We start from the raw sequence: 27,465 nt of genomic DNA on the forward strand, positions 1-27,465 counted from the left end.
AATCTCCATATTGAGGTTATTAAAAATAAGAGTCCGCATTTTATGTTAAAAAAAGAAAAGCTGATTCAAGTTGAGGACTTGAATCTGCTAGGAAAAAATGACAGGAAGCAGGAACCCATTCTGTGAGTGTTTAATCAGAAACTGCGAAACAGTCAAGACAACAGACTGCTGGCAACAGAGTTAAATTTAAACTGCAAAGTAAGCTAAAGGGCAACAGTGGTAATCAATATTTATATACAACATTAATATGTATCAACTGTACAAGTCCCACATTAATCTGGGACATTTAAGACAAAAAACAAGACTAGTCTGGGTTCAGCTCGGAAATATCTGCCAATACATCTTCATGACATGTTTAGACGATATCTGAAACAATTTTATCACTTATTGAAATCATCCCCGGCCTATTGTCTCTTCACTGGAATTACAACATCCAGTTCTTTAATGAAAAAAAATATATCAATTTGTAAACTTTGCAAGCACAAAACCAGAATATGCACTGGAACTCATATTTCAAACTTCCATTCAAAACTCTTAGTTTGGCAACACAAATGCACAATTTTAAAATGGTTAAACTTCCCCTCACGAATGGAGCAGCAGTTTAAAAAAAAAAAAAAAAAAAAAAGTGATTCTTTAACATCTGATTGCAACAAACTTCAAGTAAACAGGGGAAAGTTCAAAATTTTCAGGCTTATAAAAGTACAAATTAATGTGTATAAAACAAACTCAAATCTAGATTTTACCCAGTACGATTGGCAAGTGTTCAAACATATTTTGTAAGTAGGTAACACTCACGTTTACAACCACTAACTTTAGTCGTGATGTTCTCTAATTTCCAAAAAACAAATTAACCAGCCACACTGAGACGACTGAGCTCACAAGCTAGAGCTGGCTGCATCGACCCCTCCTCTTGCTCCTTAAAGCAGCACCCACTGCATTAGTGTCACAAAAACAGTGAAACGTACCTTTAATGTTTTTTTCCCCCTTGGCTAGTGTTGCTACTCTGAAATATTCTGGGCTCTCCTTTTAGAAATATAGGACTCATTTTGGCAACGTGAAAAGAAGGTAATCACTGCATTTACACAGGCACATATGGCACAAATACCACAAAAAAAAAAAACAAAGAAAAAATTCAAGTGCTTTTCATATCCCCACGGGAAACTAGTGTCAGCAGAGCTCAAGCTGCCTGGAGCAGTAAATAGTCTGCAGATTTAGCCTGAAGTGTGACTGCGTACAAATCCCATTTATAAAAATGTTCCTGGATTTATAAAAATGTAGTCCTAAGATTTTTCCCAATGGTTATGCAAAGGAGTCTCAACATTAAATGCATACAGGATGACAAGTTCATAACTAATTTTGCTTGTGCATCTTCCAAGAAACCAAAACATCTGAAATACGAGACTGAAGCTGAGCAACATAGACTGTATATTAAAGATGGAGATAATTTCTGGGTCTCGTGTTGTAATGGTCAGCAGCGAACTTTCAGAAAGAAGTCAGACTATACAAATCTATTGGAATTTCTTCCTTTGAGCACCCTCATCTATGAAGTTAAACACGTTCCTCATGAGATTGTGGTCTTAATCTCTAGTGTTACATTTTACTAAATACAACATGATCTTTTATTTGTATATTATGGTCCCCATTAGAGTAAAAAACAACAAAAAAAAGCAGTTTATGCCTTTTAGGTAGACCTACTTTGTGACTTAAAAACCTGGTTAATCCCTTCCCTTCTGCGCATAATATGACATCACAACTGCTGGGGTGTGCCACACATTAGTGTCGTTTCGGCTGGTTGTGCACCTCCGTTTTTGTGCTCAAGCTCAATGAGATGAGACTTCTTCTACTCCTATACCTGCGCTGATGTGGAGGTTTCTCCTGAGTGATGACATCTATTGTTCAGGAAAAGACTGCAGCAAGTCCTGTTCAGTCCAACCTGTAGAATCAGTGTGCCATTGTGATGGCAGTGGTGACATCACAATTGGTGCGTGCAGCAAACAACACAGTGACCACGAACATCCCCCAAACATCGAGATGAGAAACGAGAAACACTCAGCTCACATAAGGGCTTCGCTAACCAGTGAGTCCATCTTTTATATACAGTCTAAGGTCCCAAAGTGCAATATGTTATGTCAGGACATAACATTACTTCCATGTCAAAGTCAGGTTTAATAAATAACTCCAGTACTTAACTTCAGATAAAAAGAGGCCTTTAGCCTATTTTATGAGGCCATGACCATCTTCGTTCTGTGGTGATTTGTCTGTCAAACACCTGCTGCTACAACGGTGACAGAAAGTGATTTTTTGTTGTTGTTTTGTGGCACAATTCTTTTCCTCCTTAAACGCTGTCTGAGGCATTTAACTCTTGAGTTCTTTTAAATCCATCTTAAAAGAAGGTGCAAAGGAGTCCGAGCCGACAGCCGTAGCAAGGCCACCATACTGCATGTGCAAACTTTATAGTCAAACAGGTGAGATTTTAAAGTTATTGTGGAGACTTTGAGGACTAACAGATGCATTAGAGGTTTGGTTCATAGAACTGTCTGCTTTTAGCTACAAGGAGTGTTCATCATAGTGCAGTTTCACTTCCACCTCTGCAGAGCCGTTTCTGCTTTCATAACCAAACACTCACACCCCCTGAACTTTACCCAAACCAGCCTGCTGATCACTGGCTGGGCTTCATGAAGTCTTAGAGTTTGAGCTTTTACTTTAGTGACCATTTTTTGGAGTAGCAGTTACGACAAATGGTTACCTGGTCATTGGATTGTGCACCATAAACTAAATATGGTTTCTTCGTTATTTTCATTGAGACTTAATATATATACTTGGGGCTGACAGTCATAACTATTAATATTACAGCAGACTCTTCTCTGACTACAAGGGAAGATATTTTAGACTCTCTGCAGATGTTCTGCATTCAGAGTCAAGCAGCTACATCGACAAGTTAGACAGATGCACATGTCGCTCTTTTTTTTTTTTCCTTCCTTTAAACAAATGACAAATCAAGTGTAAGGATCATAAAATGCATGTGCTCCACCCCTTAGCAGCAAACACTGTAGATATAAGTTGGGATATGGATCTTATACAACACTGGAGAGGTGGTACTCATGAGTGTGACTGTTCCGAGGCCGTCACGGCACCAGCGCAGCACTCTTTCATGTTGGATTGGAGGAGCATCGCTGCAGGAGGAGGGCGTGGCAGGTGTCACAGACTCGCACTGGTTTGGGAGATGCTGGCAGAGGAAGCTCGTTGTCAGAGCAGCTGTTACAGAAAATCTCCCCACAGTTCCTACAGTGGTGCTGTAGAAAGAGACAGAGAGTAAAACCAACTTAAATGTTTCTGGATTCATTTTACATCCATTAAGATCAATGATTCTTTTAAGTATTTCTTGGGGTCTCTGAGGTTAAAACCATGACTGATCCTGAAGATCTTTTAGATAAAATGGGTGTAAAATCACAAACCATCCAAAATCATTCAGTGCTGATTACGACCCCGGTTCAAATGTAACTATCTGAAGTCAACTTAAGACAGACCTTTCTTCTTGAGATGGAGAACTCCTTCTCACAGAGCTTGCAGTGAGTGGCTTCTTTGTCCTTCAACCAAACCTGACCCCCCTGAAACAAACAACAAACCTGTGTTCTTAAATAGCACACAAACCAAAGTCAGCTTTGCTAACTACACTTATTCTGGGATTTTGCAGCTTCTTCTGATCCTTTTTTTTCTTATTAAACTGTCTGAATTACCTGAAGAGCTTTGTTGGCTTCTTTGATGTCCTCAATCTTCAGTTTGGATCTGATTTAGACAAAATGGACAAAGTTACCAGTCGAAGGGCATGAATTTCATTTTGTAGCACACGCAGAGATAAAGAAGATTTTAGCTGTAATGATAATGATATTGCTGTTGTTACAGTTTTTCTGAATCATTAAAACCGCTTACTCTCGTGCCAAAAACCTTAAATAAAAGTATCAAACTACGTTAAAATTAACTTATTCTCACTAAACACAGTTTTCCCAGTGATCTACATGTGATGCCCAGCGAATATCTTCTTCTTTTTTTCATTAAACAGATGACAGCTTATAATTTAGATTTAAGCCTTAGTCACAGATGTCTAAATGCCTTTGTTGTGTGGCAGTGAAAAGCAAACTGGAAACTAAGGATGCCTGTTTTTGCCACTGAAAAAAGAAAAATGTTTTCATCCATAACTTAAAATTTTCAGTAGGGTATCTCAAAAAATTTGACGGAATAACTCAAAAAATGTTTGAGTCAAAAGCTCAAAATTTTCAAGAAAAGAACTAAAAGATTTAAACTTAATAAGTCAAAAATTTGTGCTAGCTCTGCCAATCAGGAAGCTCTATAAAAGACGTCATTTCAGTGTTACCCAGAAGGAGAAAGGGGGAGGAATCAGCTGTCCAACAGTTCATCATGACAACATCATGACAACAGTTAAGGAGCCATTCAAAGCTGAAGAACCTCGCACCAATTTAATTTGTTTACACTTGCTACACATTGGTAGCTCACTCATGCTGTTAACACCTGATTTTGGCACATGTGTCTGTGTCACGTACTTCCTAGCAGCCACTGGTTGGTCAGTATGACAGTCTTTATAGTTCTCATGCTAGGATTTACTTGTAAAAAGGCTCATCTAGAATTGTTCCTATACCACATAATGTATATCTGATTCATAATCAAGTTTTATTACGCTGCATGAGAAAAATGTGGAAAGGCCAAGACTTCTGAGACATTGCCTCACCTCCCTCTAAACTGCTAAGCAACTTTGTTATGGTGAAAAGAGAGCTTTTCAAAATAAAGTTTGCATACTCGCTGAGTTTGGAGCCAAGCTCCTCCAGAGCTTTTTCCTGGTCCTCACAAATGGTCTTCAGCTGAACATTTTCATCCTGGAGACGATGAAACTCCTGGAAAAATCAATCAAAGGGAAGCAAGAAAAGAAAAGGATCAACATATATCAAGTAAACGGAAATGTGTACTGTCATAAGCACAAACACGCACTTAAAAAAAAAACAACATAGCATCCTGTCCAGTATTTATTTTCCCCCATCTTACCTTTTTTAGACCGTTTATCTGCAGCGCCTCTGTGCTGAGCTGAGCTACTGAGTCCCTCTCCCTGTGCAGGTCATTTTGTAAAGTCTGCCTCCACTCCCTCTCTATCTTTAGGTCCGTCTCCAGCTGCTGGCTACAGGTACAGCACATCCACATGTTTATATCAATAAGAAGGTGAAGGTGACAAAGTGATAGATTATATTATAGCATGCACTGATTTAAACGTACATGGAAAAAAAATCAATGTCTCAAGTATTTATGTAAAATTTAGTTAAAGCAGATGTGCTTTGTTATGTGTGGGTGGGTGTGTCTTAACCAATCAGTTTTGTAGAGGTTTGCTTACAGCTGCTTTTCTCTGTGTTCGATCTGCCGCTGGAGGCTGTCGGCCTTGTTTGCAAAATCCAGCTTGAAGCGTCTGGTGCCCTCCTCGGCCGAGGTGCGGTGCCGCTCTGCCTCCTGTAATCTGCACCATTATAACCAGGAACAAACTCAGGACCATGGAGAGAAAAAACTGGGAGGGCAGGGAAGAGGAAGTTGGGGTGTAGAGGGAGAAAACAACATAGGGAGATGGGCGGGAGGATGGACAGTAAAGTAAAGGAGGCACGGCTGAGGCTGGGATGAAGGAAGGTGTTGCAGTTTGAACTGCCAGGAAGTAAAACTGTGAGCAACAAAAGGACGCGTGACTGAGAATTTACCTGCGGGTGTTTAAAAAGAACAATAAGGAACACAAAAAGTGTAAAGACGCCAAAACAAAGATGCATAATCAAACAAAGCGTGGAAATCACCTAGGAGAAACTAATTGGACAAGGAGAGTAAAGGACAGCTGCTCTCACACAGAGTCTCTTTACCATTGCTTGTTTCAGACAGATTATTTTAAATCACAACTCATGCAAAGCTACTGTAGTCCTCTTCTTTTATTTGCTCCGCCACACCCTGGCATACACTAACTGTTCACATAAAAAAATGTTTCTAAACACGGCATGCTAAAGGTTGCACAGAAAACTCAAAACATACCCAGCATTTTCAAAACATCTACCTTTATTGATCACGGTGATAAAAGACAGTAGTTGTGAATTTTAAACAGCTGTACTGACTGTTTCTTTTTCTTCAGATTAGAAGTATTAGGAACATGGAGTTAAGAGTAGAATTACTTCCTGATATATCACAAAAGTCAATAAATATGCCAAGACAAACACAATAACGCAGTTCCCTTGACAGGAACTCCAGAGGTTTACAGCTGTGTAACTACAGGTCTTTTCATTTGGATCAGCTGTCTGTTCTGCAGAGACAAAACATACTGACTGATCTAAAGCTGCTGGTCCCACAGAGTAGTTTATATCTAAAAATCTCAACCTGACAATGAGATGAGCTGTGTGCAAATTCATGTTTTTTTTTTTAAAGACATAGTGCACATATTTACTTTCCACTATATTACTTGAGTGTCCAAATTCTGAGCATGTGATCTAGGCTCTATATAGTGCCCCAACAATGAATGTAAACTACTTTCTGCTGACAATCTCACCAATCCTTACAATTTGCACCATTACAGTGTCGTGTGTCAGAGAAATGGAGCAAAGTTTTGTGTCTGAAATCTCAATTTAATGCTTACTAACGAGGGGTAAGGTTCGCCATGCAGACAAAACCGGCAGCAAACTAAAAGCAGCAGAAATTTCTGACTAAACATCTGCAGGGGGACCTCAGTGCCTGATTATGGTGAAATGTAGACAGCAGCAGAAACATTTTGTTTAGATTTGTGATGGTTTTCCTGTTCCAGCGCTTACTTGTGGGCATTAACAGTTTCGGCTGCCTGGGAAGAAAATAAAAACACTCTTCCTGGTGGAGGAACAGACAGCAAAGAACAGAAACGGTTACTCAAACAACTCAGCCAAGACAGTGTGGATGCCTTTAACTATTTTGTTAACAGGTGTGTCTGCATTTTTTTCCTATAGTGGTGGGAAGGTCTTTAATGATTAACTACTAGCACCTTCCACCTTTATTTTTCATCTTGACTAAACGTTAATGGGACTCGACTCAGCGTTAGCAGGTAAAACCTCTCAGTAGCTGTGACATGAAAGCCGAGCGCATGCCCTCTAACTCAATGTGATCGATAAATACCTCTATGATTACATCCAAACAGCCTGCTATCTCACTATCTGTGTTACTGCACATAAACTGACTACTGGAGACAGGAAGAATATGTAGCACTTGTATGTATGAGTGTGCACGCCTGCGCATGTTCATGAATAGTAGTGTATGATTAATTTAAAACATTTTTTCAGTTTCTATTATAGTATTAACTGTCTCAATATTGGATCAGTTAAACTGTCATGACAGAGTACACTTTCCCTCACTTAGCACTAACCATAGACTGTATATAAAAGATGGACCTGGTTTCTGGATCTGAAAACTGAAGTCAGAGCAAACCTGCATACTTTCTAATGTCCAGCAGGGGGCAACCTGTCTGGTTTTGTAACCATGCTTCATTTACTTCATCGTAACAAGCTGCTTCAAACAGCGCTCATCTTTTACCGCTAATGTCTATTATCTCAGGCATATCTTAAAAAACTGGAAACATTTCAGCACTGCCAAATATAACAAATGCAATGTGGAAAGAACAGAAAATGCACTGTATACGTAAGTTACAGGTAGCTCGAACACACTATAAAAGAACAGTGAGCAGCACAGCCGCCATCTAGCCAAGGAAGTGCATTATGATACTACACAGATGTTTTAGATGTCGTAGTTCTTCAAAAGTACAGCAACTCATTTGTAAATCTTATCAAACCTTTCATTAATTTACAGTGCTCATATATTCAATAAGGTGGCCACAAGGATATTAATAAACACTAGTTGTACTTAGCGCTGTGTTCAGTAACCAGCCTCCCCAGCACACTCTACACACTATAGCTGTGCAGAACTAGTTGATTAGACATTTAATGGTTGTGGCATCAGAAATACTAACTGATTAAACATATTATCCGTATTTTATTAATACACGAGGACATTACTAGTTCAAAGAGGTTACAACACCACCGTCCACCACCTGGGGCTGCAACCCAACAATCGGAGGCACCTCCTCCTTTCTCTTTTAATAGAAGAAGTTTTAAAAAAGTGAGGCGGGAAAGTATTCTGTAGTACTCTGTTTAAAAAATAACAATCATAGACGAACGTCTGTCAAAATAAACTGAAAGCAACTCAAGTAACGTGTAACCACATTCTGCACCGGGTTGTGGAAGAAACCAAGGCCGCTACTTCAGTTATCCAAAGTCTGCAGACTGTACATGTTTGTAATGTTATACACGGCGGCATTTAAAACATGATTTGATTAGGGGTGTCTGTAGCTCAGGAGGTATGGCAGGTTCAGTCTGTAAGCCAAATATCGTTGGGTAAGATAATAACCTGAAGTTGCTCTTCAATGCATCGGTATTCATCGGAGTATGAATAGATATGATAGAAAGCGTTTAACCATAGAAATAAGTGCTTAAATGAATGGGTGTGAATGATGCTTGTAAAGCGCTTTTAGTGCTCAGGTAGAGTAGAAAAGCACTATATAAGAAGCAGTCTATTTACCATTAACACAATTAATGTGATTAATGGTTTCATATAGCTAAAATAACAAAAATTCTAATGTATGATAAAGTTTAAGTTTATCATTTATACACGTGGTATATTTTTGGATGTTTTCTGTCTTTTAGAGTAGTCAACTAGTCTAATTTTTCCTCTCATTTAACAACTAGTAAGTTAACCACTAGGAGCATCCCTAGTTTCAGCACAGCTACCTCTGAAAGAGGGTGGCATTGAGCCCATAAATGCCTACAGAAACATGGATAAGAAATTATGTAAATTACGGCTAATGGAGTCAAATACTCAGACAGAGTTGCAAAAACGAGTCAGAGAGCTGAACAAACCTCTCAGTCATTAGTTTAAAGTCGTCCTAAATGCAACACGATGTTCAGTTTGTACATTATGATCCATACTAGGAGTCTTTAGGGTGGGCCTACATAACTTGCGTCCCTCCATTTCTTACTCAGATCCTCCCCTCGTTTGTCATGTTTCAAAACACCAAGGTGGAAACAATCAAAGCTCTCAGCTCACAGTAACTACATCCATTTTTTGTATCCAGTCACTGTTGACCAACAAACCTCTTAAAGTTGTTTGGATGCATTTTAACCAAAGGTCACGAGACACGGCAATAATCTCTTTGAATCCCAGCACTTTGCTGATGAAGTAAATAAATCAAACATGCAGTCCCAGTTTCACCTGAATCTGTGGCAGCTCTCAGGCCCTAAAACCATCTGAATATTATGTGCAAAAAAACAGGAATGTTCTTCTAAGTAAAGTCCTTTTAGTCATGCGCTCATATCCTCAGAAGGAGATGTCCTTGACTAGCTTATACTGGTGCTCTGTGTCTGTGCTGGCACACTTGACAAATGACATAGCAAGCGTTCTGGTCTGACTGAGCAGATCCTTATCACTGCACAGAGGAGCAGGGATAAAAATCGGGCAACGAAAAAAAAAACCAAAAACATTAAACATGGAGGTTTCGAGGGAGCAAAATGAATGGATGGAAGTTATAAAAGAGAAACAGAAGGGAGGGAAAAAAGAGGAAAGAAAGGAGGGAAGGAAGAAAGGATGTCAATACATCAGTGGCCCGGGTTATACTTAACACTTTTTGCGACTTAACATCACAAGCACAACAGGAAGTGTAAACGTAAGGCATTGTAACATTCATCTGAGTAAGCTTGAGTAATGAAAAGAAGTTGGAAAAAGAGGGCAAGGAAATGCAGAATATAGATGATTATGACTGCGGCAGATACATCTGGAATTTCCCGGCTACATCTGCACAACACTGCACTATCAACATGGAAGATTTGAGCCTGGACACCAAGCTTTACACTCACAACAACTACATGTCCAATTCTCAGGGGGCGATTTTCCATTAGATGTAAATAAAGTGATTCTTTATATGATTAGATTTATTTTATTAAAAAGTTTTAGCTACACCACAAAACTCCCACTAATGTGTCCTATAGCACCAGCCTACAAACATCTTTAGGATAGCAAAAAATAAAACATTCACAACCAATCGCAAATAGGATGGAACAGAATTAAACCAATGGGAGAGGAGATGGGAGGGGTGGAGTGTGTTGACTGGGAGACAATGGGCTCGGGTAGGGGAGGGGGGGGTCATAAAGCATCAATGAACTCGCAGATAAAACCACAAACATGGAGCACGTACACACTGAAGGACTGAAAGACATGGGCCAATAGCAACAGAGCTGAACATGCATGAGATTTACTGCAGTGTGTCAGATATGATAAATATGGGATAGCAGGGTTTCCACAAGGAAACGAGTAATAACATATTGAAAGTTTTGTCTTTTTTTTGTAACCACTGCACAAATCAAAAACAATTAAATGTTTAGGGAGAAGAGAAAGGTGCATTTCTACTTGTTTGTTATGTTTTATGTGACTTTTATTACTTTTATGGGCTACCATCAACCAATTTGCCCTATAGAACATATTGATTGATTAATAATCATAGTCCCAATTCTTTTCTGTATATAGTTATTTACACCAAAACATAACAACATCATCAAAAAATTCCCAGAAATATCAAACTTACTTTTCTAAAGAGACATAAAGTATTATCAAGTAACTTAAAGGCTGAGGAGTCTGAACAGAGCAGCAGAGAACATGGTGTAAACACCTGGACGTGAAACAAAGTGGACAAAGTGCTTTGACGGTGTGTGCTGTGCATCCAGAGGCTGTGTGTCTCACCTTTGCTCCAGCTGCTTCATGGTGGCAGTGATCTGATTGGTCTTCTCCTCCAGACGACTGATCACATCATTCTTCTTCTTCATTTCCTCGTCAGACGACTTAAAAAAAGAAAAAGGGAAGTAGTAAGGATTTCTATAGTTCTCTGTTATTTCTGGATCTTAAACATTATATGACAATGAGTGTGTGTTTGTACCTGCATCTTCTGGTACATTTCTACATTGATGGCTTTGACCTCATCCAGCTGCTGTCTCAGTCCAATCAGTGTGTCCTATTAATAAAATCAGAGACTTAGCTGTGTTCTGGTCCAGTATTGGCTGTCTTCTTTATGCACACATGCATGTTTTTTGTTTTTTTGACTTACTATAGCAGTTACAGAAAACTGGATGCTCATATTAAACATTCCCTGTGAGACTTCAGACTGCTCTAAATGCTCTGTTACCAATAAGTTCTTCTACTCTTCATATCAAAGAAAGCAGATAATTATTACTGGCTGCAATCTAAGATAGTGAAGTTAAGTTTGGGTCGACTGCAGGACAAGATTCTCTGTAGGGAAGCAACTGAATGATATAAAGAATCTGCATAACAGCAGACTGACCAGTGAGTCACCTGGTAGGGAACACATTAGACTGGAAGCAGCGAGCTGGTTAGCAGTGACTGAACATTAAAAATCAGGAGTGTGAGGGTTATAAATTGATCCTAATCACAAATTGGGTTATTTGTTTTACAAATAAAAAAAATACTGGCATTCGCCAGTGCTACCCCTCAGCCTCCTAGTCGATATACCTATGGTATTAATTTGAAAATCCTAGGTCACCTCCTTATCACGTTCACAAGATTTTCAGAAAACTTCTGGATTCTAACTTGTCCAAGGTCTTCAAGTCATCCCATTCATAAACTTGCGAATCCATGCTGCCCGCCCACCTGACAGATGATGACAATACCCCAACAGCCTTTTTTGAACAGGTAATGATGGCTGACATTCTCTATCCATTGCAGTTGGAATTTTAATTATGTTTGCATCTCCTCACAAAGATGAAATAATGCCGCTGCTTCAGTATCAGTAACTAAGAATCTGTTCTGCAAACAAAATATTTGTTCTTACCTGTTTTTCGTGAATATCTTTCTCCAGAAGTTTCATGGCGAGCTCCATTTCCTGCTTCATCGACACCTGGACCACCAGCTCATTCTCCACATCCTGAAAATGGCAAAATGCATAAATGTAATCTATTTGTTCATAATGACATCATGAACACATTCCACACGCACACACACACACACGCACGCACGCACGCACGCACGGCCACTGTCTGACCTGTCTGAGCTGACACTCCTCTTTTAGCTGTCTTCGCACCTCGTTGTACATCTCATCCAAACCCTGACGAGACTGTTTGTACGTGTCTCTCTCCACTGACACGTCACCTTGAGTTAACTAAATAAAAAAATAAAAAAAATAAAAATTAATTAAAAAAAAAAAAAAAAAACACCAACAGGGAAACTTTATATGGATGGATTGTAAAACCTAATTTCCGTTTTAGTTGAAAAAATAACATTCAGAAACTTTCACTTTGTGCTTGTACATGCGACACTGTGTACCTCTAAATGTTGCTGCGTCTTCAGCAGAATGAGGCTGTTTTCACTCCTCAGCTGCTGGTTTTCTTCCTGCAGTTTGATGATGTTGTTCTTGGCTATGGCTAACTGCACACACAAACATATCCACATGTTTAAAACCAGAGTTAAAATCTAGTATGGTATAAACAGATATCACAAGTAAAAGACTGTCTTTACTTGTTTTGCAAATTTAGGTTTCTTCTACCCACACACATTGGACATTTTGCTTAGCAAATGGTCACAAAAAAGGCAAATTCATAGATTTCTCTTAAATAAGTTTAAACACAGATTTGTTGGCTTTACTGTACAAGACTTAAAGGAGTAGTCACCCTTCAAAAGCCCAGTTTTAAAAAGAAAAACCCTGATAAGAAACTCCAAATTTGGCTGGAGGATTACAGCTTAAAGGTTAGACATACCTCAAACCTCTAAACAAGCGGTGTCACTAGAGAGCTGCATGTGCAACCGTGTAACTTGGTGAAAAGCATTGTGCCAAATAGGCTGTAAGGGCTTTCACAGACGCTATTATACTCCAAATATACTCTATGACTTTAATGTGTAACAGACAAATACTTCTCCACACAGAGGACTCTTTGGTAATTATTGGTTCTCACCTCCTCAATGAGTTTAGAGTTGGACTTCTCTAGAGAGTCGACTCTGCCCTGAAGCCCGTGAACTGTGGAGCTGCATGAAGAAAAAACATTATGGTGGGCCTCTGACCTCTATATGAGTTTCATTAAATTAATGTGCAAACATTTAATATTTGGTATATGAAACCAGGACTGCAATAGCTGTAATATAATCACAGCCGCCACACAAGTACGGTTTGTTTAAAATTGTTAGCATTAACGAAAGACTCAGATTAGTCTACGTTCATTACTATCAAGTCTGTGAGAAGACAAAAGTTGGATTTCTAAACCACCCAGACAGGTTTAATCTCGAACTCTGGAATACTTTTATTCTGGGAAGTGTTGTGGTAAAAATACAAAAACTTCCTGCAAGTTCCTGTCAGTTATTAACAGCACAATCTGCAGGTCCTCCAGCACACAGGTCTGTTTCCAGTACAAACAAATGTCTTACTTGAGCTGTCGGTTCAGTTCCTCTACATAATTCTTCTGATCCAAGATGGATGCTATCTGGCTATTCCTGTTGTCATAGAAACAGACACAAGAGAAAGAGAGCAGCATCACATTTGGGGAAAGAAACCAGCTGCATCAAACTGAGGAGAGAGAAGAAAAACAAAACGTACCTCTCTTCACTCCTGTAATCATCTATGTCATTCTTCAAATACATGGAGAAGTCGATCACCCCGACCTTAAATGAATAAAACGAAGGCGCTAGTATCACTCAGAGGCAGGCGCGTTGCTTTTCACAACGACTGCACAAACATTAATTTGAAGGAATTTGAAGAAATCCAGACCATTTACAGAAATTAGATGTCTACAAGTATATGTTGACTTATTTAAAAGTCACAAAACAAACACAATATATGCAGTTTGTAACTACAAAAATGTATCAATTAACCGCATGCATGCACAAAAGCCAGCGGCTCGCTATAGCACTATTAAAATGATGAGTTGGACAAGAGCTGATAAGAACTTAAAGGAAAGTTAAAGTAAACCAAGTCACCACCCGTTTGTTTCATCCTGTCAAAGGAGAGGATGTTATCTGTTAAATGACCTCAAAAATTGAAACATAGTACTGCTTGTCTTCTAATTCACACGCTCTCATTTCATTTCTGCCAAGTCAAGCTCTCTACTGGTGCTTGGCTTCTACGGTGAAACACAGAGCAAATGAGAGTCTTACAGACACTTTTAGACACACTAGATGCAGCTGTAGAAGTATTCAGGTTTGTGTAATCTGCTGTCCTGGGCTAATGGTTGAGGCAGGATTGGTTTTCGTCACCTCTAGTCAACACAAGATTTCTGCTACCTAATGAAACATGCAGGGCTTTGGGTGTTGTGTCTATATCTTTATATTTAGGCCTCTGATGCTCCAACATGAACTCCAGTGGCTCTGAATTTTGTTTATTGCGCCTTTAATCAAAATCACGATTAAAAGAAAGAAGAAGGAGAATTTAAAAAAGATAGTTTCCAATTGATTAATACTGAAAATAAATATTAAGAGAGAACACAGATTGTTTTTACAAAGGGAGTCAGAGATGCAGAGATAAAATAACTTAACCGGCAATCACACTTCCTGAAACCACACAACAAAAGATAAACTGCTTATGCTCAAAGGTCACGTAGTACAGGACAAATGAGTAACATTCTTTGCTCCACTGACACAAAACACCACCCTCTGGTGCTTAGTATGGTGCAAGCAGGAAATTAAATAAAACCAGCTGCACAGCAATGTCAGATTTTTTTTAAAATCTCAAAATATTTCTCCACGTCACTGGCGTACCTGAGAGTCCAGGTCCTCGCCTTTCACACACAGGTTAGCATCAATGACGTTGAGGCCCACCAGCAGGCCCACGATCACTGCTCCCTCCTCCTCCAACATAAGAGCCGAATTCTCATAGAAATCACTGAGGAAGCGAGAGATGACATCATCTGTTACCCTTAATGGACTGAACAGTCAGTCGGCAATGTTTCATTATAAATATATAATAATATTCACATATACACATTCTCTCTGGTGTACCTGAGCAAGTCTTTTCTGGTGATGAGAAGTCGCAGGTAGTCGGCCAGCCGTTTCTGCATGAGAGCCAGGCGCAGCCATGCTCTGGCTCTGCCTAATGGAGTCCTGGAAACAAACACCAGTGATAAGGTTGGATTTCAAGGTGTTTCTGAGTGTCTACTGAATACAAGCTTTTTCTATTTTCAGTGTATTGGTGTTCTCCCTCAATCCGAACATCCAAAACTTTGCTTTCTTTGTGGGCACAGACACTGTTTGCACTTCCTTGTATCAAACCTTTGCGTCGGCACTCAGTGTTACTAAAATCCTGCTTTTTTGCACGTCTGTTGCTCTTACTCAGCCCCAGCAAAGGAAACAGACTCTGTTCTCTGTGTGAAACAACACAACTGTTCCTCATTTAGGACCAGATCAAACTCGAGAACTTAAAGCATGGCGTGGAAACTGTCCATGAACGAGGTTTAGTGTAATCCTCCTCGCTAGATCCACTGAAGGACACAACTTCAGTATGAATGCAGGACATGACACTTTTTGTTGTTGCTAAACACATCACTTCACTACATAAAGGTTGGTCCTGCTCTATCGCTAACATTATTTTTCTGAATTTTCTGAAGTTTCCGCCAAAGACAGTTCCACGTGTCACATGTTCAGAAACTGTGTCGATATGAAAGAAGAATAGGGAAATAGGAAGAAATGAAGCGGCAGAACGATTAAAGGTGAAGTGAAAGTAAACACCCAGGTACTTCCCTGAGCTGGCTCACGTCACATTCTCATTTCAGCGTTGATTTGCAAACTCACACTGAATCCCTGTAGTGGTTGTTTGCATTTACACCTGTGCACTGCTCTCTGTGTTTGTGTGTGGGTGTGTTTGTGTCACAAGTGGAGCTGATCATGAAATTTGAGCTAAGAGAGCTACTACCCTGTTTTGCTGAAATATAGAAAATAATGAAGCCTGTAAAATGAGATAACAACCTGTGTCTTCACTGGAAAAACACTAGCTCCTGCATTAGCATTAACAGCAAGCTACTTGCAGTTAAAACCGTATTACATTGATTTAACAGAGGCACTACCTTTGCTCTAATCAGTAAAATGTCTACATAGAAAAGCAGATAATTCGCGGCTGCGTCATGAGATGTATAGCGCTTTTTCTGGAGAGGTGTATGTAGTACTATGACTCAAGCTTTACTTCTGATTATGATTGTATGGTGGACGAGAAGTCAAGCCATATGAGAGCAAACATGCGTGTAAATACATGTACTTCTTACTTAAGTCCCGGCAGGTCTCGTACGGACACTGAGATCTCTGCCGCTTCGGGACACAGTTTCTCCACCAACTCCAGAGGACCCCACAGGGACTTATTAAAACCCAGAAAGGACTTCTTCACTGGAAAAAGAAGAAAGCAGGAAAAAATCAGACATCACAGATTCCCAGCTTACACATAAAATTAGCGCCAGCAGGAGCAACAAACTAAATCACAAAGTTGGAACAAAAACTGGCCAGAATATGGAGATGTATGAGTCACTGAGAGACGTGAGACCACTGAACAAACTGCTCTCCATCATGAACAAGACATCACACCTGCTCATATACTACAGAGGCACCAGAGCTTATTATCACTCAGATTTATTCAATCCCACTGCCATAAAGAACACCTCGGGAAATCGCCCCAGCAGTTCTCTATAAAACTTATAAATTTCTGAATCAAACTCTCTTCTTTTTCAGAACTGTGGATATTATTTATTAATGCCATGTGCATTTTTTTATTTTATCACTATTGTATATAATGTTTTGCACTACCTCATATTTAAGGCCTATGGTAATTCTTTTTTTTATTATTAGAGATTACTATACTGTATGTATTTTTCTTTGTGCTGCTGTTTAAACACAGTAATTTCCACTGCACGTTCAATAAACAACAATAACAAACAATCTATCGTGCAGTTACACTAGCACAATGCTGACATCTTTACCTCTGAGCCCGTGTTTGAGGCAGTGCTCCATGACCACAAAGAACTGCTGGAGAGGGGGGTAGTCTGAGTCCAGGGTCCGCCCGAAGCTCAGAGCTGACTCGATCAAACCTTTGATACTCAGCTTGGCCATGTTCAGTAAGTTAGCTCGTTCCATGGCCATGGGGTCTCGCAGGGCTGCAGGAAAACAAACGGCAAACACTTTTAAAAAATATCCATGGCTTTACATTTTCCTCGTACAGAAATACAGATTTAGAAAGAAATTATATGGAGTCTATTACATTCTCTTAAGAACTCCATGCAGAGTTTAATCTAGGTTGCACAGACACTGCACGGCAACAAGAAATAACTTCTCAGCAGGAGCGCCACCAGAATTTTTTCATAGGAGTGGCCATATTGATAGCACAGAAAATAGGAACACATAAAAACCAAATAAGATTTTGAAATCTATAATAATCTGTTTTAATTGACTGATTGATTGACTTAAAGTCCCAACCATCAGTTAATGATTGAAAAGGAAGCAGCTTAAGAGTCACTCTCCCAGGATAGAGTTAGCTTAAAGAGCAAACTTGTTCAGGAAAAACAAATAAGTATTAGATCATGTAAGACTGTAAACTGTTGCCTGTCTCTATGTTGGCCCTGTGATCTGTCCAGGGATTGGCACCAGTTTTTTCTGCAACCTTATTACATTATTACCAACACAGGGGGGTGGGGTGCAAATTTGGCCCCCACTTGGAGGCGCCCCTGTTTCTCAGAGATTTGAGGGGCTTCATTTAATGATCATTTTCAAGATGTCTCACTTTAGAAGCTCGACAGATTGGTGATGTTTTTGTCAGAGGGCTAAAAAACTGAGTCAGAAGTGGTTAATGTCATACAGCTGGTAATTATCAGAGACAAGCTTGCTATACTGTGTAAATACCTTGACGTCAGGTTGCATATTTATAAAATTTTCTGATAGTCTACCTGAACAGATCAGAAATGTGTTAACAAATCTTTGTCCCAGTTCTGCATTCATTATGGAAATTATCCTAGGCATGAAAAGCCAACATCCCAGAGAGGTAAGGCTTTTAACTAGACAACCCAGTTAATGTAAAGCCAAACAGCAGAACAGGACACAGCAGGGTCAGGTGAAAGCGTGCAGATATGTTGCCTAGCAACTTTAATTGCAGTGACAGGTTGGCCCTAGAGGGAAAGACTTATCAAACCAGGTCATGTAAAGCTGTTGATACTAAAATGCTTAACACATGTACCATTATGAACGTTAAGGAAGCCTATTATACTCGACTTTATTTGCTGGTCATATTACACATGAAATAAAAACCCTCTCAAAAAAACAAACAAACAAACAAACAAAAAAAAACAGGTCAGTTAGGCGGTCAAATGCTTCATTACAGATATTTTTTTAAACACTTGTCTCTGCATGATGTCAGTGAGTGCAAATATCCACAGCAGTTTCTGAAGCTAGCCACAAGCCAAATGTGAAAACAACAAAACACATGTCAAACATTTGAAAAAGGTTTAAAGTGTTTACTATCCCTGCAAACATAACATTTATTCAACTTAGCTGTTTTTGTGCCCTACCAATAATGTCCACCCCTCAGTTTAAAAAGCACTTGGTTAAAGAGGTGTAAGTGGGTTAAAATGGCTCCTATCAGACAGATGACCTGAGGGACAACACCAGTAGATTGGAGAAGACAAATAAGGACTACTTTGATCTGTTAACCATGCAAAGTTACTCTAGTAGAGCCCACGAGTACAAATAAGAAATGTGCATAAACTGTGCCTTTGAACAGCTAAATTGTCTTGAGTGTTGCCATAAATCATGACGATCTTTCCACAGATACATCTTCATCAGACTAAAAGACAGAGGTGATGCAAAAAAAATTAAAAGCAACAACCTCACTCGTCGCACAAGGCTGGAAGTTGCAGGGGTTTAAAATTCGTGCTAACAATCCAAACATTTATCAGAAATAACTGTTAACTGCCTGTTTCATCCTTAATTCAAACACAAGTCCGTGATGTACATCTGAAACCAGCCAGATTATTTATAGCTCTGAGTGTGGGAGGTGATGTGGTGACAGAGACAGACACTCGGGCTGCTGGGCAGAGGCAGTAAAGCTCTACAGTTACTGATTTTGTGAGATCACCAATAGGGTGACAACACATGCAGCTAACAGCTCTGCAGCATGATACAAACCCCGGGGGATGCAGAGGGGCATTTTCCATTTGCACCAATGCAGCATGTGATGTTGCAGGCAGTAAAGCTCCAGAACAACTAATAGCAATAAGACATGGGGATCTATTGTGCAAATATCACACCGTTAGAAGTATAAATTAACTTAATTAGCGACTGTTTTAACGTAACCAACATCCAAATTAGTTACTGGATGTCATCAGTCCCGTCATCAGTAACCAGGCAGTCCTTCACACCCTCACGGCCCGAGAAGCTCATCAAACTCTACCTTGGACGGCCCAGTCTCCTGGCAGGGACGTCCTGTGTTCCGACACTTTGGGCAGGACGTGAATGCTTCCTGAAATGGTCTCGGACGCCTTTCTGGCCAAAGCGAAGATAGGAGCCTGCCATCGCCCGTCTCCTCCACCTCCTCCTCCTCTCACCGTGCTGCTGCTGTTAGCTTTATCCCCTGCAGCAGCTTTCTCCTCCTGAAGCCTCAAAATCCCAAACACCTGGGATTTATCCTTGCTGCTGTCCGCTTCAGACAGAGACAGGTCGTGCTCTGCTGACGATGCCATGTTCAGGCGCTGAAATGACTGTAGCTAGGTGTGCTCTCCGCTGCGAAAACAGCCAGATTCAAACGGTTTTGCTAACCGTCAGCGAGCTAGCTTTGATGCTCAATTCCTCTGGCGAGCATAATGACAATCGCTGCGTATATGTCTATTAAAAAATACCTGTGATGGCACTGGGCAAAGCAATGACAGCTCTAACCAGAATCAAAACCCAACTGTCGTTACGTCCCCGAGCTCCAAAACGTCAATTTGGCGCCGCTCTCGCTACATGATGAAGGTGAGCGCAGGTGCCGACCGCACAGAGAACCGCTGCTCAGTAAACGTGTATTTTCTATACATCGTGGTGGCGTAAAGATTTGTTTACAGCCAGCAGACCTAACCGATAGTTGGCGTCTCCGCCGTGCCACTGCACCCGCCCGAGGGGAGGTGTCACACACGGCTCACAAGACACACAAAAGGGAGCACTACGTAATGATTTTAGAGCCTACTCTGCCGCCCCCTGCTGCTGGAAACGGGAACTGCAGCTCTGCCCGCAGGTGGAGCGTGTACAGAAAAATAACAGGCTCCTTCCGAATAAAATCTGTCTTCTTTCTTGCTACCTTTAGGGGTCGCCACAACGGACCACCTGCCTCCATCTCACCCTAGCATCCTCCTGTGTCACACCAACAACCAACATACATGTCCTTCACTAAATCCATGAATCTTCTCTATGGTCTTCCACTTTTCCTCCTGCCTGGCAGCTCCACATTCAGCATCCTTTGCGCAATGTATCCACTATCCCTCCTGTGCAAATGTTCAAACCATCTCAACCTCCTCTCTCTTTGCCTCCAAACTGCTCAACTTGAGCTGTTCCTCTGATGTACTCATTTCTAGTTTTGTCCAGCCTAGTTACTCCCCATGAAAATAAGCTCTGCAACCTCTCTTGTGCAGTCAGAGCAGATCCCCGATGTCTTCCCACCCCAACCTTGAACTCATCTACCATGGCATCCTATGCCCTCTATACTAAACCTACAGTAGAAAATTCTTAAATAACAATGCAGAAGAATATAAAAAAAGAACAGTGGAAATCATAAACACCCCCACACAGTCACCAGTATAGAGAAAGAAGACAAATATTGGCAGAGAGCGCAGCTAAATGGAAAACTTGATTAGGTTTCGAGATGACACTAAAGGCTGCAGCTAATAATCATTTTATTTTCAAATAATCTGAAAAAATAAAATGCCATTCAGCAGATTCAGTGAACACAACAGCATAAAAATGAAGCATCATCAAACTTATTTGCCATTGTCAGTGGCTGGTTTTCTAAATCCCTGAACATCCTATTAAACTCTTGTACCTCACCTGTTTTAAAGCAGTGATTTGTGGGTAAGCCACTGTTTTTCAATATGAGAGACCAAACAGAAATTTCCGTCATACCTTGGCTGTAGGCTAACCGCTCCATACTCTCACTATGAGTGATGCCCCAGCGGTGGAGACTCTGAGGGGAGTACATGATGAGTAGGGCTCTTTTCTGCCCACTGGAAACTGAAGAGTAGATCCTCCCTCCTGAAGTTGTCCACTCTGATCGGTCAGCTCCACAGTCAGCTTATCTTCGGTTTTCTAATATCCCACTTCTGAGGAACAGACAGTAAAGAGGGTAACAGACTTTTAAGCTCTTTAAGATTAAACTACATAAGTGATTGGCATTATTTTGACTTCTTTCATACATAAGAGCACCTAAAGTCATACATTGCTAGCATTTGTTCACCGGCACACCAGGATGTGAAGATGTGGATGGTTTTGAGGTAAACACACTCTGATTATCTGCTGCACTTCCTCTTTTTAAATCCTCATTTTGATCACTGACCCCCAAAACACATCACTCACATATACAAATCCTTTAATGATAATAATAATATATGCTAAAAGTACCTTTGCTCAAGTATTTCATTTATCCTAAAAACTAAATTTCCCAAAATATAAGTGTATTTAACCTCCTAGGACCTGGCGTCCACATATGTGGACATCACATTTTGGGTTATTTAGACCAAAATACTCAATTTTGCTCTACAAGGGCTTGATATCCACTTACCAGGACATTATACTGCTACTGTTCTATCAAAATTTTAAACGAATATCCTCATATATGGCTCTGATTTTTCATAAAAACAAAAATAAGGTAAAAAAAAAAATCTGGTAATTCTTCGTTTTTACATTCATTGGGCCCCAGTATGCCCAAATATCAAAGAGAAATTAAAAATGCATGCCGTGGAAGAGTTTGGGTCTTAGGAGGTTAAGTAAAAATACACTCACCACCACATTTAACGGAAGGCTTTTTACCTTTTCTTTCAGCTATAAGGAATGCATCCGCTGGGCCACCGCCTTTCCATCATACAGATCTAAAAGCCTCCAACCACACCAGCAGCACAATCCATTACAGTTGTGGCAGCATAGAGGGTTATAGCACACTACACAACAAAGAGTACTGTTTCTCCTCTCTCTCTCTCTCCATGTCCTGCTCTCTCTAATACCTCAGGGCTGACCAGGAATCATATGACCAGGTTTGTGCAGATCTGTGCATTCCCTGAATGCTACCACCATTAATTCTCTGAATCTTCATTTGTCAGTTCAGTCAGCAGAGAATAAAAAATTCAGGCTTCTGCTATCTCAGTTTTTTTTTCCATACCTCACTGAATTTGTCTGTATCCATCTTTATGTCATTTTTGTTAGAGTCACCGAGTATAACCATGACTGTATAACTATGCATCACCGTTCTAGTTAAAATGCACTGGATTTTAAATGTAGTTATTCTTTTATTTCATATTTTAGAGCAGTAGCTTTAATACTTTTCAGTTAAAACTTCTTCAGAACCAGAGCTTTCGTCTTATCAGTGGATCATGTTCCCGTCTATCTCCTCCCTCCATCCATGAACCACACCTAAACATTCTCCCTACTCACTACAAACCACTTCCAGCATGGTGTGTTTTTGTGCCATTTGACAATCCCTGGGACATGCCCTTCTGCCCGAGAGACAGCTCAATGAGCCAATTGATATGCCCCACTGGAAGCTCTTTCCACCAATAGGGGTGTGGTACTGTTTCATCGTAGTAGGCAGCCATTCATTGTGCAGCAATGCTGCTGCAGTTGGAGTGGTGCTGTGATCACACTCTGACAGTCACAGATTTATTAATTTTAGTTTCAATGACAAGGAGCAAGAAGGATATCAGGAGTGACACATCTTACAAATAGAAAACAGTATAATTACAACATGCACACTACAGATTACAGTATGTGTGACAGCTAAGTATCACTCCACCACTCCTAATGCTATGTCGTTACTTAAACATGTGGATGCTGCATCTCACCTCAACAGGAAAAAGCGGTGCGTTGATCCTTGGTTATGTCAGCGTCTCAGCAATCTGTAATCCGGTCACTTTCAGGTGATGACTCTATGAAAGATGGGTTTGATGTACATCAAAGCTTCGCCTTATCCATCCAGTTACCAGCTCCCAGACCTTCAGTCATCTGGTGACAATAATCTATCTATCTGTCTATCTCACAGGTGGTGTATGGATGCAGTATCACAACATGAATGTCTGTAGTTCAGGAGGAGTAAGCCGGTACACGCTTGGGGGATATCACCGACAGAAACCACAATCATCACCCCACATAGCACCCAATGACAAGAGAGCAGGGAAGCTGTATGGGGGAGGGGTTTAGGAGTAACACAAGCAAGAACTGAGAGGAGGCTGAAAAGGGGATAAATACAGCAGAGACGAAGGGGAGCCGACAGAAGACACAAAGCAGGAAGAGACTGAGACCAGTGGGTCTCTTATTTGTGCTTATATGTACACATTAGTGTGACACTCTGAATGTATGAATGAAATGTATAAAGATATGAATGAAAACATGGAATTGTCTGTGAATAGTGACTTCTGAACACAAGAGGGGAGGGGCGAGTCTGTTACCATCCAATCAGAAGCAGGAAGCAGAGAGAGGGTCTCAGTGAAGCAGAGCGGTGATTGGTTCAGCTTGGGAGTGAATGACTCTGCAGCTCAGAGAATGAAACAGTTACCAGTGCAGCTGTCAAAGATGAGGCTCACTACATTTCTACTAATTCACAGAACGAGCGCAAAGACCAAGCTGATTTCATGTAGGCAAGCATGAGCAGTAAGAATGCAAATATTTAAAGGCACAATCAGCATTTTTTAAAACAAAAAAACATGCATCTCTATCAGTACTGAAGCACTTTTATAAGCATATTTTTACATAGTTTCCTGTTAACTTATGCCTTTAAAATCAGCCAAAGTCAGAGGGAGAGGTGCTGAATTAGAGCCAAATGGGACACAATGGGACAATTAAAAAAGAAAAAAAAGAAAAAGAAAACAAGAAGCAAAAGCTGTTTTGAAGGATCCATAAAATATTTATTTATAAAATATATACAGTAAATATATACAGTCTGATACAAACATACATCCTTAAGATCAAACACTGCCAACTACCAGTGTTTACTGGGATCTGAACTATTTAGTCCTCGAACTCAGCAGCATAAAGCACTTGCTGAAATTTCATTCGCACCTCCATCCTTTTTTTAATGGTTAGCCTCTTCAGTGACGGCAAGAGGCTGAGCAAAAACAGTTCATCCTCATCTCTGAGGTTGCTGAGGGCATCTGCAGAACTTATCTCCGTTTCTGCGGATGTTTGTCTTTTGCGCTTAAGAGAGCCTCCCACGTCCTGATCGCTGGTCGGACAGGACTCCGGAAGAGAAAAGCTGGTGCTGACGACAGGCAGAGAGCCCAGCTGTGCCTTCTCCTCTTTGTCTTGCTCCTTCTCAGCGTTGCCTGCTCTACTAGCTACCTGTGTGGTGTGAAAACAGAAAACAAACACTGGTTAACACGGATTGCAACACACTAGTGACTACGCTCAGTGATTTTCTTCTTCTTTTTTTTCAGATTGCAGTCAAACACCAGACTTTTGCAATATTTCACTGTCTACCCCAAGATGGAGTGGTGAGCCAGTTTCCCAATATCCAATGGGAAAGAAGGCTTTTCCACTAGCACCTACTTCGCTTGACTCTGCTTTGGTTGTTTTCTATTACAATTGAGTACCAGCTCAATGCAGATAGGGTCATCATAGGAAGGCAGCTGGAAAGTCTTGTGATGTCTTTTGTATGCGACACAAACACAAGACAACAATAGAGGACATCAAGGTGATGCTATACATGTGGCTTGGTCTATGGCTTTTTGCCAGAGTCAGGGTAAAAGAAGAGAGAGAGAGAGAGAGAGAGGTGGCTGCAGGCAGCGAAATGATTGTCAGAATTTCAAAATTGGAGGGTTTGATTCTTGTGAAGGAGTTGACCTCATGAATCATCTAGTGATGTCACCTCCTGGCCAATCAGTGGCATGTAGTCTGTTTAATGTGACTCAGCTCGCTTAAAATCCCGGCCGTGTAGGTACTAAAAATGTACCTGGTATCAGGTACTAGTACCTAATGGAAAACACTAAAAAGTCGAGTCAAGCAGGTTAGGTGCTAGTGAAAAAGAGACAGAAATGCTCATGGAGAAGCAGTTGATTAAGACCAGCTTTAATGAACCAGACGGTAAACATTTGCTGCAAAATCACAGCAGGATGCAAAGAAAAGGAAAACAAGTAAACACTGGAGTAGCTTTCACTGGTGCAAACTACTGGTTTACAGTCTAAAACTACAAACTGCTAGTTTTAGATTGTAAAGATCAACGTTTTACAATAAAGGTTATAGCTTTTGTCTGAAAAAAAAAATCCTGGTTCTGAGCAGGGATCCTGTCATCTCTTTACTTCACAATTTATCCTGTTCAGGGTTCCAGAGGGGCTAGAACCCAACCTACACAGAGTGCAAGGCAGGGCTAAAACAGAGAGGCAGACACTCTCAAACCTACACCCCCTCAGCCAAATTAGATTCACCAATTAGCCTAACATGTATGTCTTTGAACTGGACCAGGAAATTTGACCCCAGAGCCTTCTCCCTGTCAGACAACAGTACTAACCACTGCATCAACCTCATCTCACAACAAGGGCAAGTACACTGACTCTAAAAATTTCACCTCTACCTGTCGCCTGTTCTACTTCTTTCAACTGCTCCCCATAGGGGTCATCTGCCTTCATCTCACCCTATCCCTAGAATCTTCCTCTGTCACACAAACCCTCTGCTAGTCCTTCATTGCTGAGCTGTACCTCTGATACAGTTATTTCTAATCTTGTTCATCCTCATCACTCCTAATAAAATAATCTGAGCATCTTCAACATTGCCACCTCCGGCTCTGCCTCATGTCTTTTCATTAACGACCTACAGGAGAAATTTTTAGTTCAATTATGCAAATTCTGATTACATTTAGCTTTAATAAATTTCTGTGATACTGTTCTGTTGAAGGCTGATTAGACAGCAACGTTATGTTACTGGCCAATATTAGTTCATCCCAGAAAACTGACTGAAGTTCTTAAGCAAAAGAGTTTGTGCAAGACAGAAATATTAAAATATCCAATCGAGTCCATTTTTATCTAAAAAAAAAAAAAAACTTTTTAAAAAGCACAAATATGACAAAGTACTGTCATACAAACAAATGTAAACATAAAATTTAGATAAAAAATAGATAAATAAAGTTTATATTGTAAGTATTGACCTAATTACAATGTTACAGAGATAAGTTCCCTTATTAATAAAAGAAATAACTCACAACAGCTTCAGAAATTGAGTATGTGTTAGTTTATCTACAGTAATATGGTTGCTACTTTCGGACTTCCAGGTGCTTTTATTTGGAAAAACTAAAGGCGGATATTGTTATAGACATCTGTTTGTAATGACATGGCTGGATGTTTTCATGAATTTAGCGAACACAACATATACTATGATGTTTACGATATTTAGCCATTTATATATTCTTGTTTATACGTGCAGAGTTTCAACACTATGCAACAGTTCGGTATGATGGCGGTCACTATGGCCTTTACTAAGTTAGTTAGCTGTAGCTAAGCTACGAAGCTTAGCAAAAGCTAATCTACTAAACATAAAAATGCATTTTACCGAATGGCGGACACACACTTCTGGCTCCCCCATGCCTCTTTCTCCTCTGGGTTTGACATAGGCGGTGAGCCAGGATAGCTGGCTGTACAGCACGGGGGTATGCCTGTCTGCCGGGTCCTCGTTGTCGTCCAGCAGGGGGAAGTGTCTCTTGGCCAGTCGCTTCTTCGCTTTACAGAACTTGTCGCGCAGATTTTTCCATTTCAGCTTCACCTCTTCCTCCGACTTTCCCATGGCGTCCGCGATCTCTTTCCACGACAGATGCCCCTTCATGTTGTCTTTGTAGTCCCGCCGTCTCGGATCGTACAGATTCGGGTGTTCACGTATCAAATCCGCCAGCTTCTTTTCCATCGAGTTCATTTTGTTTTCCGTTGGTTCACTTCTTCACCGCGAAGTCCTTTCGTCGACAGACCGCGATTTCGGTTCGTTTTTCTCGGTAGAGTCTAACCGGCAGGAGGAAGTACTAACGTCGCAGATTTCAAAATAAAAGTTATTCTCTGGAGTTTAGTGACACATGACATCCTACAGTAAAAATTCCTTACCATGAAAAAATAGGAAAATTGGAAAATTATGAGCTACAGATACTACTTTATGTTACAGCAGAACATGAATTAAATATAATTCATGTACTGGATTTTAGCAGTT

General features: G+C 40.4%; 2 protein-coding genes across 5 annotated transcripts; both read right to left on the reverse strand.

The window, feature by feature from the left end:
* Window positions 1-120: 120 nt before the first annotated feature.
* On the reverse strand, window positions 121-23,423 carry rufy2 (RUN and FYVE domain containing 2). 4 transcript variants are annotated; one of them, XM_063477311.1, is made up of 20 exons: window positions 23,133-23,423; window positions 21,205-21,401; window positions 17,046-17,219; window positions 16,341-16,458; window positions 15,085-15,186; window positions 14,845-14,968; window positions 13,688-13,752; window positions 13,519-13,584; window positions 13,053-13,122; window positions 12,427-12,528; window positions 12,146-12,262; window positions 11,936-12,028; window positions 11,027-11,101; window positions 10,834-10,931; window positions 5,396-5,515; window positions 5,056-5,185; window positions 4,813-4,907; window positions 3,738-3,786; window positions 3,528-3,608; window positions 121-3,293 (listed from the first exon to the last, which is right to left on the reverse strand). In XM_063477311.1, the coding sequence occupies exons 2-20, from the start codon at window positions 21,278-21,280 to the stop codon at window positions 3,150-3,152; spliced, it is 1,899 nt and encodes a 632-aa protein (XP_063333381.1). In that variant the 5' UTR covers window positions 21,281-21,401; window positions 23,133-23,423; the 3' UTR covers window positions 121-3,149. The 4 variants fall into 4 exon arrangements, with proteins under 4 accessions (XP_063333381.1, XP_063333376.1, XP_063333368.1 ...); XM_063477306.1 differs by lacking the exon at window positions 23,133-23,423 and adding an exon at window positions 22,108-22,217; XM_063477298.1 differs by lacking the exons at window positions 21,205-21,401; window positions 23,133-23,423 and adding an exon at window positions 19,505-20,214.
* Window positions 23,424-24,188: 765 nt separating this feature from the next.
* On the reverse strand, window positions 24,189-27,259 carry LOC134616320 (uncharacterized). The gene is made up of 2 exons (XM_063461156.1): window positions 26,824-27,259; window positions 24,189-24,624 (listed from the first exon to the last, which is right to left on the reverse strand). The coding sequence occupies exons 1-2, from the start codon at window positions 27,178-27,180 to the stop codon at window positions 24,295-24,297; spliced, it is 687 nt and encodes a 228-aa protein (XP_063317226.1). The 5' UTR covers window positions 27,181-27,259; the 3' UTR covers window positions 24,189-24,294.
* Window positions 27,260-27,465: the final 206 nt, after the last annotated feature.

This window comes from Pelmatolapia mariae, linkage group LG1 (genome assembly GCF_036321145.2).
Source record: "Pelmatolapia mariae isolate MD_Pm_ZW linkage group LG1, Pm_UMD_F_2, whole genome shotgun sequence".
Lineage (NCBI taxonomy): Eukaryota > Metazoa > Chordata > Actinopteri > Cichliformes > Cichlidae > Pelmatolapia > Pelmatolapia mariae.

Bases quoted from the DNA above. Each gene is read 5' to 3' on its own strand.
- LOC134616320 (XM_063461156.1), bottom strand. From the start codon at position 27,180: ATGAACTCGATGGAAAAGAAGCTGGCGGATTTGATACGTGAACACCCG. The intron at 24,625-26,823 runs GTAAAATGCATT...CACACCACACAG, and splicing joins AAGTGTGTGTCCGCCATTCG to GTAGCTAGTAGAGCAGGCAA.
- rufy2 (XM_063477298.1), bottom strand. From the start codon at position 19,793: ATGGCATCGTCAGCAGAGCACGACCTGTCTCTGTCTGAAGCGGACAGC. The intron at 14,969-15,084 runs GTACACCAGAGA...TCGCTTCCTCAG, and splicing joins ACCAGAAAAGACTTGCTCAG to TGATTTCTATGAGAATTCGG. The intron at 3,787-4,812 runs GTATGCAAACTT...TGTCTAAATCAG, and splicing joins CTTGGCTCCAAACTCAGCGA to ATCCAAACTGAAGATTGAGG.